The following is a 15,864-nucleotide window of genomic DNA, read 5'->3' on the forward strand; positions in this document are numbered from 1 at the left end:
TACGCTTCCTATGTTGTGGACTCATGATGATGTATTTGGCCTGTTCTCACCCCCGAATTGTTATTTTCTTGCTTACTGAATTTGAGATTTTTAGATAATCTGTGGCATGGACCCTGGCTTTTGTTTTCATTTTTCCTCAAGATTTTACAAACACAATGCACCCTTACAATCTGTCTAGAACAAATATATACCAAAAGGGAGGACTCACTTGACGCGGCAGTAATAGATCAAACAGACTCTTCTCTCTCCCTCCAACTGAGAGAAAGCAGCTTGGCTATTTGAGATGACTAAATGGAAGGAATTCAAAATTGTCATTATATAAGAACGTTGACTTTTCCAATAATTTGCTCAATCAGTATCAACTAGGTTGTTAAAAAAAGAATGCTGGAGGCCGAATTCTATGGGGAAATCAATTTCTTCAGCCCGATTCAGCCAGTAATCAAGAGGGCATCTTTCCACCTGATTCTTTAATTGTATTTCATTTTTAGATGTACTTACTTACGGTTTCCTCAAAAAGTGTTAATTTTTCAGAGTCCTCTTTTCAATCGTGTACTGGAGTTTTACTTTAAATCATCTTAGTGCCATCACATATGCCCTTTGTCAAAGACAATTAAAATCAAGCCATTTCAAAACTAATTAGAATCACAGAATCATAGAATGTGTTGGGTTGGAAGGGACCTCTAAAGGCCATCTAGTGCAACCCCCCTGCAGTCAGCAGGGACATCTTCAACTGGATCAGGTTGCTCAGAGCCTCATCCAGCCTGGCCTCGGATGTCTCCAGGCATGGGGCCTCCACCCCCTCTCTGGGCAACCTGGGCCAGTGTCTCACCACCCTCACTGTAAAGAACTTCTTCCTCATGTCTAATCTAAACCCGCTCTGCTCTAGTTTAAACCGTTGCCCCTCATCGCTACAAGCCCTTGCAAACAGCCCCTCCCCTGCTTCCCTGTAGGCCCCCTGCAGGTACTGGAAGGCCACAATAAGGTCTCCCAATTACCACTTGTATTCTCCACAGCTATCTGGGCACACTTACCTCATTATAAATCAGCTGTTATCTAAGTTACGTGCTACGGCCTCATTTAACAGGTTACGAGCAGTAATATACTGAATTTCTGCAGAACGCTTACAGGTCCCAGCCTGGTCTGCCACCCGCCGAGCGAGGTGTACTGGCTCTCGTTGGATGACCTTTCAGAGTGGGGAGAGGAAACAGAAAAAAATCCCGTTCAGTTTATCAGATGATAATTTCCGAAAAGAAATTCTAAAGTTTTAGTTACTTACCAGTCGTGGGCATTGATTGCCCTTGGGGGCCCAGAAGACTTGGTAATGCTGGTTGTCTTAGTACAGGAATCTGACAGCCCTTGTGAATAAACGCAAACAGTTGGAAAATGTTTGGAGCTCTACTAAAATACAGGACTCACTGCATATGTTGAAATAAAATTTACCTTCTCTTCCAACAAACTGCTGACTGACAGAGAGGAAGATCTAGAAAGCTCAGCAGCAGTCACCAGAGCACCAGGAGGTATAACAGTATCAGCACCGCTACTAAAAACATGAATTTTTATATTCAAACAGTGTTCTGATGTGCTACTGGAAATATAAAGTCCAAGGTGAGAAAAGGCTGACTACTGTAAATGGAAACAAATAAAGAAAAAGTAATCTTCACCAGATCTACCAATCGGAAGTTGGGCGATTCCACATGAAGCCCTGAAGAGAAGTCTACGTGGAATACCGGCATTCAAAGAGACAGCTCACTGGAAACAGAATTTGTTAAGCTGGCTGCACATGGGAGGATTAAGAGTACGTATAACCCACATGCTGAACCTCAGTTTTGGATGATGCAAGAACGGAAATTCTATTAGGAATCGGCTGTGTTCTAGTTCGGAGGCTGCCTGAGAGGTTCTTTTGAATTGTGAGCCCCTGTATTCAACGCTACGGCGGAGCCTGACAGCCTTCTGGACAGAGTGGCTGTTTGCATTCAAGGCATCGAGCTGAAAGAAGATAAACCCTAAACTAGAGTTCAGATTTTTCACGTGTTTTCATATTAATTCACTGGGTTGCAAAGTTAGACTGTCATGTTTGTAAATACTTCAAATGTAGTGTTTCAATGTTTGTTATCCAATCTGCATGCATCACTGACTACCCTGTGACTACTGAGGATGGCTCTGACTTATCGTACCATTGATGGCAGAAATACTGTAGGAAAAAGTAACATGAAAACACCTGATCAATGTTACCTCCAGCTGGTTTTACACTTTTCATGGGAACATGAGATCCTCAGTACTACACAGAAATGAATGCACTCAAGAAGGTCTGGCATAACCGAATGGTTACTTTAGGAATTCCTAGCCACTTCAAATCAGAGGGCTCCTGGGGAAGAAAGGTTCCTCTCTCGGGGTAAACCTGGACTGAACGACTGATAGGGGAACCAAACAACAAATACTTCTGAGAAGCTTCTTGCATGAGGTGTACTTCCAACTTATCAAAGTGTCTTCATTCACAGTAAAAAAAAATAGCTGGAACTGTCACTGATGTCACTAATGAATGTCACTAAACGTCACTCGCTAGCAGAGGAGCGCAAGAAGAAGAATCTAACTTCAGCGTTTCATATTCATGTTGCTCTATAGCTTTACTTACCGAGAAGGTCTATCTGGCTTTTCAGCACGGAGAGGTAGGGGCACTGCTGGAGGGAGATCAGGGACAATGACAGAAGAGGGACTTACTGGCAGCCAGGCTGCCACAGGTGACAGACCAGGGGCCAACGATGCCAAAGCAGAAAGAGAAGCCAGAGAAGCTAACGAAATCATTAGTGGCGCCTGCTGTCTGGACATTTTTGGCCGGAGCAGAGGCTGCAGGTTGCAGGTTATTGCTTGTCTCACGAGTGGTGGTGAAGGTGGTGGCGGTGGCGGCTGCCGCTGCTGTTGCTGCTGAATCCGCTTTCTGTAGCCAGTTCCACTTTTGAAGTTGTTCACAGCCTAGAGGCAGAAAAACATTTACAAAAACGTACTATGAAACGTCAGTAGATAGGCGAACAAAAACCTCCACAGAGTAAAATTACTGGTGTATTCCTGGAAATGCACCAACCCTGAAATAAATCAACGTGCGGATACACAAACACGGGACGTTAAACAGTGTCAGTAATGACTGGCACCTCAGAGTATCTGCACTTAAAGTAATTCTGTGTTAACATCGAATTGGAAAGGGAGGCAATCACGTTAAACAAAGTGTGACCCGAATTTGCCAGACTGTCTCTAAAGGTGTAAGCTTCTGTAATAACAGATGAAGCATTTGAAAAGTAAATTTAGCCTTATTCAATTTAGCCTTTCTTAAGGAGACGTAAAGTACTATTTTCTTCCCTTTCAGCTTTTTACAAATAGACTTTTCATGCAAACAGTTTACATCAAAGTCATCACGTTACCTGGCGTAGGCACTTGTTGGCAACTAAAGCATCAGGAGAAACATCTGCCTGATGACATGCTGGGCACGTATGTTCCTCCGATTCCAGTAATGCTGTTCTAATACCTGTGAACCATTAGAATCATCAAAATAGCTTTTAGCCAAACTAAGGAAATGAGGGTTCTAATCATTTATAAAAAGACGTATATGCTTAATGGGTGAATCTGCTCTTGCCCTGAAAGCATCAAGCTATAAATGTTCAAGAGTGCAAAAAATTCCTAGTATGCAGTAAATAGCTACACAGTTTTGGTACTTCACTATTGAACATTTGAAGATGTAGGGTAGGCTGTGTCTTGATGGTTCAGCTCCTCTTTTTTTCCAGGCTCTATGGTGACAAGTCACCAACCTCAAGGTTCTTGAAAAAAACTCATCTCAAAAAAACGATAGTAGGGTTGAGTTCTGCCGGCTTTAACCAACTCTCCTGTGGAGAAGAACGTGGATTAAATGCCTGACTATCCGCTTGTTGCAGACCACAGCAAGTCACCAGAGTTGGCCACATAATTTTGTGTGAGAGAAAGACACTAAATGCATTCACTATCTAATCCTGTAATCACCTGCACAATTACGCACTCTTCTCATAATCATCCCTCCGCGTGTAAAGAGGATTTAACTAAATGCATAAAAAGCAAAAAAAGCTTTCTGCCTTATTTTTCTTTCCTTTATGTGAGAAAATTCTTTTCCTACTCAGGGGATACTGAAGTAGTAAATAGAAGTGGTAACACAATCATTTAGTTCTCTCCTATTTCTGCTTTCAGAAGATCAGGTTTTGAATCAACAATCAGGGGAGTAACACTTACATTCGCCACAAAAACTGTTTCCGCAGCAGGGAATAACAACTGCATCGGTTATCGTATCTCTACAAATGGGACACAGCAACTCATCTGGAATCGGATCATCAGAGGATGAGGGTAAAAAGGGCGGCTTTTCCTTCTTTCCTCTAGCAGAAGCTTCCCTGGAGGGTGGGGTGGGGAAGGAAAAAGAAAAAAGTTAAAGATGTGGATATGAAAACTGTTCCAAGCTTTTAATTTTATCAAAGGAAGATAACGGATGGAATTATTCTCACTCCGCATTAGCCTTCTAAAACACAGGCATTTAGTTTCAACTGCCAGAGAAGGGAGGGGGGAACAATTTTCCTTCTGCAGAACTCTACCATTCATTGGATCAACTAAGAAATTAGCTCAGACTTAGAAAAATCATTTTTTGACGGCTAGAAATCAGGGGAAATGAATCCCAGCCCTCCTTTGCCAGAGGGTAAATATAAATTGCAGGCTCAGGATAGAGCTGGCCTTCGAGTAATTGCATTTTATAAGTGAACGAAGTCTATGTTCCAGCTTCTACCAAAGGAGATCCGTGACAGAAAAACAGAAGTGCTACCGATTCCTTTTTAAGAGAACCACTCTTGTCAGCACACAGTAGCATTTTTAGTTCGGAGCAACAGGAAAACTTCAGTCTGTTTCACACATGAGATTTGATAAAAGGCAGAGGGGAAGGAAACCTCAGCCCAATAGTCCAATTTGATAAATTTTGCAAGAAGCCTTTGAAACATAAACCAGATGCAAAACGAGCTTTCTGATAGAATGACTCCAAGTGTAAACACTACGGAAATGTTTTGCAGAAATAGATTCTCAGCCTACCACACATTTAACCAACTTCCAGGGGCATGAACAGTAGGACCACCCTGTTTTCATATTAGAAAGTATGGCAGATTTTAAGGTTAAGATACGGTGACAATGCTTCCTCCCCTGCAATTACAGATGCCGGCCAACTCGGCTGCATTGCCACTCAGACATTCACTCGTGGTTTCTCTCCTTCGGTTTTTGGTCAGTCCAATTAATTCCATACTTACGCACTAATAGTTGGTATGGCGTATTTTCCAGTGTTTGCCAGCATAGCACCCTTTGTTTTGGGATCTTTCACCTCCATCGTGAAACTCCTTGGAATTCCTGTGCTCTTTTTAATTCTGGGAACAGACCCCAAACTTTTGTCCTGCTAAGAAAAGAAATGCAGACACGTCTCATCTCAAGACCCACACTTAAAGTGATCTGTCAGTGATTCTGTTAAGCGGCAAAAGCCTTTCATCCTCTCCTTTTACCCAGCAGAAGGGTTGCTTGACTCAAATACTTATGTTCCTAAATGAAGATAGCCAGGATGTTCCAAAGGCTTGAGCAGTGGTTTGAACTCATCTGACATCCTTTGCCTTAACTTCAGGTTCCTTAAGGGTGAAATATCCCTTAGCTCACCATCCACTCCGAGAAGAGACACAAATCCGCTCCTCCTCCAAAGCACAGTTCAGAGGGAGATCTCAATTCAGGGCTCTGAGCCAGTCACTGGGGAAACTTAGATTCACCATGTCTGTAGGAAGGCCGAGTTCATGCCTCACGCACATACGTTCAGTGACTAACGTTAAATGGCATGAATACGCAACCAGAGGCTTGTGTAATTAAAACATGCAAATATTCAACACATGGCATCAGGGAATTATTTGACAGGCACATTAGAAACACAGTTAAGCTCACACAGATTGTCATATCGACCTTATGCAGAATCAGATTTTCAAATTATTGAAGCCATCTGATTAGTAGAGACGTATTAGTTCAAATGTTCAAATTACACACTAGTCTAGATACGAGCAGGGTCTAAGGGAGTGACTCTCAGTGATCTGGACCTTCAAGCACCTATCGTTCAGATCAGCCACTCATGGTTTTGGTTTTAATGGCATTCATGCACAAAAGCAGCCAACTAGTTTCAACATTTTCTTAAATGCTTGTTTCACATACACAGCTTTTGCTCAACAGTAACATAATCCAGATCAACATCTATGAAATCACTGCCATTTACATTTCCAGAAAACTTTAGAGATCATTGACTAATTTGTTTGAACCCAAACGGTTTACAAAACACATCCAAAACCCACAAAACATTACTGGCAATACACCAACATTCAATTATGGCGTTTAATGCACAGTAATAAAAAACCAGAGAACCCTGAACACCTTGCCTCCATGCTAAGCCAGCCTGCACCGAAGAGGTTAGAGTAAGTAATGGCTTTGACCTGCTTTATGGTATGTTCCTGCATTTTTCTGAAATAGTTAAATTCTCTCAAAAGCTTAAATGTGTACACCGCTTGGACGGTTTTTCACTTTTTCGAGCAAAACTTCACAGGAGTTTACAGAACCAAGGACACGTTTAAGGACAGCACTAACAGAGACCAATTTCTTTTGTTGGCTGCTTTCCAAACTATTTTTTTTCTCAATTGTACACAATTGAATTTCTGCAGTGAGAGAGGGAAGACGTTACCAGCAGGAAGAGATCTCTCCTTCTTGGAAATGAATGCCGGCCTTTATTTTCAGAAGAAAGAACTGTCTCCTCTGCATTAGGCCCTGCCTCCTCTAATCTTTATGCTCTTTCAAGACGAGTAATTTCATTGCACAGCACTACGTCTGTGCACCAAGGGCCATCACTAGTGCTCTCCCGGCCAAAGTCACACGTTATTGAGCCAAAAATGCAAGCGATTCCATAGCCAAACATGGCATTACAACAGTTTCAGAGGGACACATCTGCTATTATGCCACACAGACACATTGGTATAATCTTAGAAACAACTGGGCACATTTTCACAATTCACAGTTTGCGTTCAAACAAATTAGATTGCGCTCTCCACTGCACATATACTACAATTTATGAAATTGTGCAGCATTCAAAGAAGACAGTCACAGAACACAAAGGTTCTGTGACTACCATCACTAGAAATTCAAAAATAGGGATGTAATTGTCCACGTTACAGAAACGCTTCTATTTTGGCTGTTCAAAACCCCCCTTAAATGTCCACAGCTTACAGACAAATCAAGTCTTCCATAAAAATTGTGTTTGTTTCCAATGCAAAATTAACAAAACTTATCAAAAATGGTAGACAGCTAAAGTGCTGCTCCTCTGGGTCCTGAAGAAGACCAATACTACAACATCATCTTGAGGCTGATAAGGTACTCTGCTTTTATCTTCCAAAATGGGAACTACTCTTTACAGGATGGTATCAAAATATACACACATTTTAAAGTTAAAATAAATACTTTAAATTAGTAGAAATTTTATTAAAGTCTTGTTCAAATTACAAGTGCTAGCCAGATACAGATGACAGTATAAGATTTAAAAGTACAAAGAAAATGCTTTTTTATTTTTTAAGTATTTGACGAGAATATTCATATACCTTAGTAAGCTGGGCCACAGAAATAGATGCAGGAGAGTCACCAATCTGTTCACAAGAAAAGAAACACACAGTCGAGTTCTACAATCCAAACACAGCAATAGCTAACCTCTACTGTAGTCCCAAAGCCTGCACTATCGCCTCTGACTGTCACTGAAAGCGGCATTTCCAACCCACTGGAACTTGTATTTGTTCAAAGCAAAGCCCAGACCTACGACAGCTTAAGAGTGTGGTTAATGAGGTTAATGAGAAGAAACTACAATTACCAAACCCATTTGAGATCAGCTTACTGCTCCAGAATATCTCAGAGAGGGACCCTTCTCAAATGCTCACAACTGCTTAAAAGTCAAAGGGGTAAGGAAGCTGTCAATTTCCAGCTAAAGAGCATTCAGAAAATAAATTCAAGTTTACTCAAGAAGGAAGCAGCACTACAGGAAACTTATCTTCAGTGTAGTTTGAAAATTAATCGGTTCATGTCTCATCATTTATAAATGCACACGGTTACACTTTGATGAAGACAGCAGGTGCCTGTCAAAATAAAGCACCGGCATATCAGCCCCAAAACGTGAACTCTGCCTCTCCTGTCACTACGTTTAAAAATGCCAAACTCACCATACCCCACGAAACCCAAATAAAAACACCAGTCCAAAGCATCAGCCATAAAAGTAACACACCACCTAGTCTAGAAAAAAATTTACTGCTCCAATTATTGAAATAAAGGTGTTTACCAGGACAGAGCAGACACTGAGAAAACTGATTTCTTGTATTTTATTAGACCACAAGCCATACTATCCAAATCAGTTTGGGAAGTGTGAGAAATTAGTCTAGTCTGCCAATGAGTCACTTTTTGTAAAATATGAAAGCTTACAACGTGTAAGCCAAGGTGTGCTGGCTTTGTGGAGCTCCCCACAGCCCCCACCTCTGCACAGACACGAAATAAACACCCGTCTCCACTCCGTGTGTGGCTCAGCTCTTCGCACACCCAGATTTGGGCCAACAGCTTCATGCTGGAAAAGGCTAGTCTCGCGGCTGGAACGTTATGTGTAAATTACAGCGGTTTCCTAAAATCCGATTGCTTGGCTGAACTAAACATTCAGCCAGGAAGGATCACAGTTGTGCCTGACGGTGCTAAAACAATGGGCCCGGCGCTGCGTTTCTGCAGCCTTTAAGGACAAGCCCTAACTAGAAATCCTCGCAGTTACCGAAACAGTAATACTAAACCAAAACGGAGGCACTTTCTTGCTTTGGCTGTAATAACAGTAGGACAGCAGTGCAAATTTGGACGTATAGAATGACAGCTAATACAAGAGCGAGACAAGGAAGAAATACTCAAAGTAAAACCTTTTGTGCATCCTGTTCAGAAAAATCATGACTAATTTTAATTTTGCTGCTTTACTGTTCAACAGTGATTGGCAAGCTTTTTGGTGATTTCTTCCTCCCACACTAAGATCCAGGTTCGTCTTTGAAATACATGCAGAAATACAGGTATTTAAAAACCCAAACCGAAACAAAAAGCCCACGCTTTGAACCAAGAGTGAGTTAGCTTTAAGAATAAAGTTAACTGTGTCTCCAACACCAGAAGCACCCGAGGCTGCAGTGCTTTTACAGGGAGCGAGAGAGAGAGGATTTGTAAAGAGCGATGCAAGGCTTCCACCCTCCCCACGGCTACCCACAACCCAAATCAGGTCCAGGCAGAGCAAACTAGAAGGGAACGTTTCTGCTTCGTCTTTCATTTACTTTAAGTAGTTCTAGCTAACACTGAGGCTTCCCTCCCACTCCAGGATTTTTCCTTTTCTTGGAGACATCTGTGCTAGCGGATGGCGAGATGCTACTCAGAAACGTGACACAGACATGCCAGGGAAGACGCGAGGCGAAAAGAACGTTAACCTTCTTTTGGAACATGTGATTTGTGTTTATGCACATGCTAGTAAACAACAAGAAAAATAACCCTTCTCAAGAAATAAAAACTCGTCTGAATTTGATGAAATACTATAAACATGGTTTACATAAATGCATAAAATTAACTACTTGGGTCACTGGGCCAGTAAACTAACTCGAACTCACTGCATTCATGGCCAAAAAGGAATTCGAACAACTCGGTGACAGAATTACAGGTGTCAGATTAAGACGTAGTGGTTTTAGACCTACATACAACAAGCTTACAATTTTAAGTTGATGGGATACTATTCCATGAGCATCAGAGGCTGCATTCTTCGCAGAACACAGAGCCAGAGCTCATCTCTTTCTAGATTTAGGTGATCCTAACAGCTTATCAAGGCATCAGATCCAGCGGTCCAGGGTTAGTGTAATGGCTCACACCACAGCAGTGAAGTACTTAAAATAAAGATGAAAAATGAAAACCACCAAATAGTGATTTTTATGCTGTAGGGACTATTTTGAAATGTGTAGTTACGCATAGCATTCAACCCAAGTGGCAAATCAAGATCTAGACCATTACCAGTCAAGTATTTCCTTGTGTTACTTAATTATATTTCAGCAGCTGAATGACAGTGTTTTCAAACCTGAAGAAAAATGCTGCTCCTTTTCCAAACGTAAAAAAGTGAGATTGTGATTTTACATACCGCTTTTGATGTTCCACTCACTGGCTCAGTTCGACTTCTAGAAGAAGAAAGAAAGGTGATCAGAATTTAAAATAAAGCACTTGTGCCCACCATCAAGCAGCAAAAACAGATTATAAAAACGGATTGTCAAAACATTATGTTCTGATAGTCTACCGAATGTGGAAATTTATCCGTATACATAAACTGTTCTCTCTTGTACACTCAGTGCAAAGAAAAAAAAAAACCAGATCACATTTCACCTTTGTCACAAATTACTCCAAGACTTACAGATAAAGAACACAACAGCACAAGAGGAAGTCCTCAGGTATTTTGTCTCTGCTACCTAAGTATCAAACCCATGATGTCTGTCCTATATTTTGTGTTCTTAAATAATCAACCATCAAAACAGGAAGGTAACGTTAGCCAGTCTGTATATCCCTAGTATCACAAATAGGGCCATACACAGTACTTTAATTTCTAAGCAAGAGCAGTGATGGTCTAGACACTTCAAAGTGCACCTTTCCTTAAGCGAACCAGAAATCAGTCATCCGACAAAGACATAACAAAAATGTCAGCAGCAGAATCTTTACGAGAGCGTTTCTTTGTGGAAGCCCAAGCACTGTGCTCAGATGGCTACCATATTTAGCCACTAAACGTGTTACATATGCTATGTTGATTCAAAATAGTACTAGAAATGTCACCTGACAGCAGTTTCTAGAATTTTGTTCAATTGAGGAGTCCAGTGACAAAAGAAAATAGCTGCCTCGATTGCCAGAATTTGTTTTAAGATGATCTTGAAAATGCTACAATATTTTAGGAACCATTTATTACGTTTGAAAACTTGCTGAGATTCCACATACTCATTGATCCGTATCACAGAGGCAATTCAAAGGCTGCTGTGGAATTCACGTACAAAGAGAAAGGCTCGTGCTTCTTGCCACTGCTAGACCACCACCAGGCTCACAATTACAGCCACACAGCTCCCGAAGGGGAGCAAGTACAAGGAAACACTGTCAATGACCACCCAATGGTTTCTTCATCCACTTACCTCAAAGAACATACTACAAGGTGAGTAACACATTTTTGAAGGCCTCTCCACCCTTACAGCGTACGTTCATCATTCCCAAACTTTAGCCACTCTGCAGTGGCTTCTGCAATGTTTCCAGCTGGAGGAGCAGAAAGCTCATCTGCCTGGTGAATTGTCAATGCTAGAACAGCAGTGCCGTTCTTCCCTTATCCCCACATACAGGTATTTACCTGATCTTTGAAGCTAGCAGCATCTATCCTCTCATTGTGGGGCAGCATTACAATACCAGGAGAGGGTGCCGTCCAATCAGAAACGGAGGATGCACTGACAACGCAGCACTAAGCATACACGTTTTAATTAACCCCCAGTGTTTAGAAGCACAACTCTGTGGCCTCCAGAATTACTAGGGAGTACCTGAAAGCACTGCAACAACTACGGCAGTAAAATGCCCAAAGCTGACATGCAGAGCCACGTAAATTCAGGGGGTTTTGCTTGCAGACACTTCATGAGTACCAGGATGCTGCTGTACTGTTGGTGCGAGACACGCTGTAACTCATCACTCTACTCTGTTGAGAACCAACACTAGAAAGACATGGCAAAACCACAATTTAATAACATCTTTTAATTGTGGGGGAGAGGCATATCTTTAAGAAGGCCGGAAAATATGACCATTCAAACAATGCTAATGTAGCTGACATAGAACGGGTCTGTATGAATGCAGAAATGACAGCAATAATCCTGTAGTCAGGAGTGCATTTGAGTATCTGTAATTTTAATCCATACACCCGATTCTCTGTCCTCCGTAAATCTTAGGAATACAGAATTAAAACCTGGAGCACAGACATCGGCTTAGGGTAAAAACAGACTTAGAAAGATAACTAGTAACATTTGGTAACCCGCTCAACTGCTTACTGAGTTTCAAGTTTGGAAAGGATTAACTATTCCTTCATCGTACTCACACAAAAGGCTTTAGGACACTGTTCTTTTTCTCTGGCCTTAAACGGACATTGTCTTTAGGAAACTACTAGGAATCCTTTATGAATTAAACTTCTTGTTTGCATTGCTCGCCAGCTGGCAACCCTGGGTCTTTCCTCTATAGCTAGTACGCAAAAAAAACAGATTTGGGCCATAAGAATACCCTCCAGCCCAAATGCAAGAAATAGTCAAACACTGAGACGCAGGCTCTTCTGAGATGGGAACAAAGCCTAAGATGACACTACAATGTGTATCTGCCTGTACTATAAAAGCAATAAAAGCAAACACATATAATAAGGAATTTCTCCATATGGAGATCCATGTAGAGACCATGGGTCTCAGAACAATCAGCCCCAAGAACAAACCCAGTAGAGGCATCTGAAAAGTTACAATTGGTGGAGTGTGAACCCCATGTCCCAACAGCACTAAAAATGCCAGCCTGCTTTGGGGCAGATACATTAAAATCTAGCCTATGACAACAAAAATTAACAGCAGCTTTAACAAGATACAAGCTGAAAGCCCCTGTAAACTAATATAAATTTAAAAAGCTATCACACCAAAACCCCTTAGAAAGAATACAATGGTTTATGGATACTTACCTAACAGATGTTTTGCTGGTAGCTTTAACTCCTCCAACAGGGATTCTTCTGACAATCACCGATGAGTTCTTAGGAATCAGGGCATTGTCATCTGTGTATTCCGAAAACAAGAGAAACACAGGAAAAAACCCTAGTCCATTCATAAGGATTAAGGATTAAGTATTAATACGTAATTACACAGCACTTCAGAGAATCCCTTGACAGATAGAAAAGCAAACTTTTGTATGTCACATCGCGCTTTTATCGTCTCAACACACTAACAGTACATTGCAAGAAATCTTCAGGTTTGAGAACCAAACACATACAGCAAAATTTGTCTCCTTTTTTAAAAAAAGTTGGAATGCCAACAGCAAAACGGTCTCAATGGTCACTAAAAGAGAGTCTGCTAATGCATGAGGTTCTGTCCTGATCTAGCTCAAGTTGCTTTTGCTTCTGTTAGGCTACAAAGCCAACAGATCTTCGGAGCAGAACAACCCACAGCAAAGTCTCACCTGCATAAACCAGAGTCTAAAGTCTGTCTAGCTTGCCCTGCAACAAAACAGGCACCGAGCTAAAGCATGAAAATGCCATTGCTTCCCTAGCTGTTAACTCAAACGATTCACCTAATGCCACCAGTGCTCAAGACTGACGGAACGCAGAAGAGACCCTGCCATCTCTGTCTATTTCTTGGAGCATCTTCCACCAACAACCACACTTCTCGGCCTCTCAGTGCTTTACATTTGAATGGAACCCAAACTGGCAGTGCTAGAATTTGCATCACAGAACTTTTGGCCTTTTTTGAGCTTGCTTTCACAAGTAGGGCAGAATTGGCTCAAACTAAAGTGGTATCTCCCCTCTGAAGCTAATCATCTCCTTTGAATTAAACGTGAAGGGACGGGAACTCTTTCAATTCCCTTCTTGCAGAGCAGAGAGACTCAAACAAAACTACATACGAAGACAGCCTCTAAAAGCCTTTAGAAAACAGTGTGTGCCTGACGCTACCCATGCCTTGCCTTGGCTTACACCCTGTCAGTCTTTTGAAACGGAGGAAAGCCTTCTGACCTTTTACATACGACCCAAAAAACCCTGCCCTTACTACCTGAGACACTTGGACTGAGCAAGCTTAAAATGCAAAGACCTTCCCATGAGAATGGTTGTCTATTGTACTTACACCAGCTGGATATGACTAACTGTTTTAAAGCACTACCAGCAGCCATTCCCCGTCATCTGCCTACAGTTTCAAATGCTAAAAGCCCTTACCTTTGCAGAACGATGGCCTGAAAACCAAAGATACTGGATAGCAAGCCAAGCTCTGTCAGGGAAATTTTGCTCAGGGATCAGACCCAAAATAGGAATAGTTCACAATTTAGGCATCGTTTTTCAGTATATTCTTCCTATGGGCATGACTTCCTTTGGAGTTAGCGGGAGTTTGTTTTGAAGACATCGCATCACAGCATTACTAAAACCGTCAAGTGCGTGCTGTAACACTGAACTCGAGCAAGTTCCGAGCTGCAGAGACAGTCTTAGAAGAGCACTCTTCTTCCTTAAAACTAATCACCCAAGAGCGTTCAGAGTCCCATTTTTGGTTTTATACTTTTTTGTCTTTTGCCTGATAAGCAGAATAGCACATTCTCCAAGGGGTTTGAGACAGAATGTTACAGGGCAGGAAAGAGTACTCAAGAAACCTGAGTTCTGGAGTTTACTGTTCTACCACGATATTGTGAGAACATCTATGATAAGAAATTCAGATCAAATTAAAAGGAGGCAAGTTTAAATGCGCTATTCTTGAGTATGGGCTTTTTGAAGGGAATTCTGCCCTTACAGAACACGCCTCTAGAGTAAGCGTGGAAGAGGACATCCCCCCACCCCCTCTGTAAAATAGGTCCCTACCATCCCTTTGCCTTCCTGGCATCTCTAAAAGCATCATCTCATATTTTTCCACTGAGCTTTAAAATCCTCTTTACTTTTACCTCATACTAGCTTTGCTTCTATTACTAGATTTCCATTGTGAAAAGTAGCAGTTACTGAACTGTAAAAGCTTGGAGTACCCAGAAAAATCTGAACAAGGAGGCCATCTTCACTCAAGCTTCACTTTGTTCTTTCCAAGATCATTTCAACATTTTGTCAGGACTGCTGCACAGACAAAGGTATAAAATGCAATACTGTATGTCCGCATATAGGAATTCCAAACATCCCACTGAGGCAGAAAATCCCTGGGTTTTTTTCCCCTTTTTTCCCTTAAGGTGAGTTTAAGCATCTACATCCGACGAATAACAACTGGAAGTAACGGTTATGCATATAAACCAAAAAAGTTGGCATTCATACATATTACACCAAAACGTATTCTGTAGCTGTGCTCTGAAAACCACTGGGGTATTTTGGTGTTTTCGCATGGAAAACACCCTTACCTTCACTAAGTCCCTATGCCACCAGTGTACCAAGTTTAAAAGATTACACTCATTTTACAAAGGTCAAAGTGCAACACAACCTACCTAGAGGAGGATCGTGTCACTGCCACACACGACTGACGCTCTTTGAAGCAGGAAAGTTAGCCCCTTTAGGCCCTTTAGGCAAAGCCCCTTTCGGCAACCCCACGTTTAAGGGAACCTAGTGAAGCACATGCTTTTTCCTCACTGCCCTGAGGCCCCGCGCCCCCACGCACCTTCTTCGGTCTGGGCGTTGCTGATCTGCAGGTCACAGTTGGCCACCTTCAGCTTCTCACGGCCCATGATCCGGCACTTGAGGTCGCGGAGGGAGATGTGGAGGCCGTCGAAGGTGACTATATCGTAGTTCAGCTTGGAGAAGAACTTATAATGCACAGCAGACATGGTCGGGGGAGAAGACTCGGCTGGGGGAGGCCTCAGGAAGGCCCCGCCTCCCAGCCCCACAAGGTCTCCAGCCTGGGGCTGTCAGCAATGGCGCTGGGCTGTGGCGGCGGGGCCAGCCCGGCTCCTCCCGGCAGCCCAGGCGGAGGGTGGGCGAGGGGGAGCGGCCCCCGTGGCCCTGGCTCGGCCTCCCCTCCCTCTCTGGCAGCAGACAAAACCAGTATCTGATGAAACACAACAAATTTA

At 42.3% G+C, this 15,864-nt stretch overlaps 1 protein-coding gene across 1 annotated transcript; it reads right to left on the reverse strand.

Moving 5' to 3' along the window:
* Window positions 1-10,168: 10,168 nt before the first annotated feature.
* LOC141736699 (E3 ubiquitin-protein ligase RBBP6-like) lies at window positions 10,169-15,621 on the reverse strand. Its single transcript, XM_074571257.1, has 3 exons — window positions 15,458-15,621; window positions 12,815-12,916; window positions 10,169-10,271 (listed from the first exon to the last, which is right to left on the reverse strand). Exons 1-3 carry the CDS (start codon window positions 15,619-15,621, stop codon window positions 10,169-10,171), a joined length of 369 nt encoding a protein of 122 aa, XP_074427358.1.
* Window positions 15,622-15,864: the final 243 nt, after the last annotated feature.

The sequence above is a fragment of the Larus michahellis genome (assembly GCF_964199755.1).
Source record: "Larus michahellis chromosome W unlocalized genomic scaffold, bLarMic1.1 SUPER_W_unloc_1, whole genome shotgun sequence".
Classification (NCBI taxonomy): domain Eukaryota; kingdom Metazoa; phylum Chordata; class Aves; order Charadriiformes; family Laridae; genus Larus; species Larus michahellis.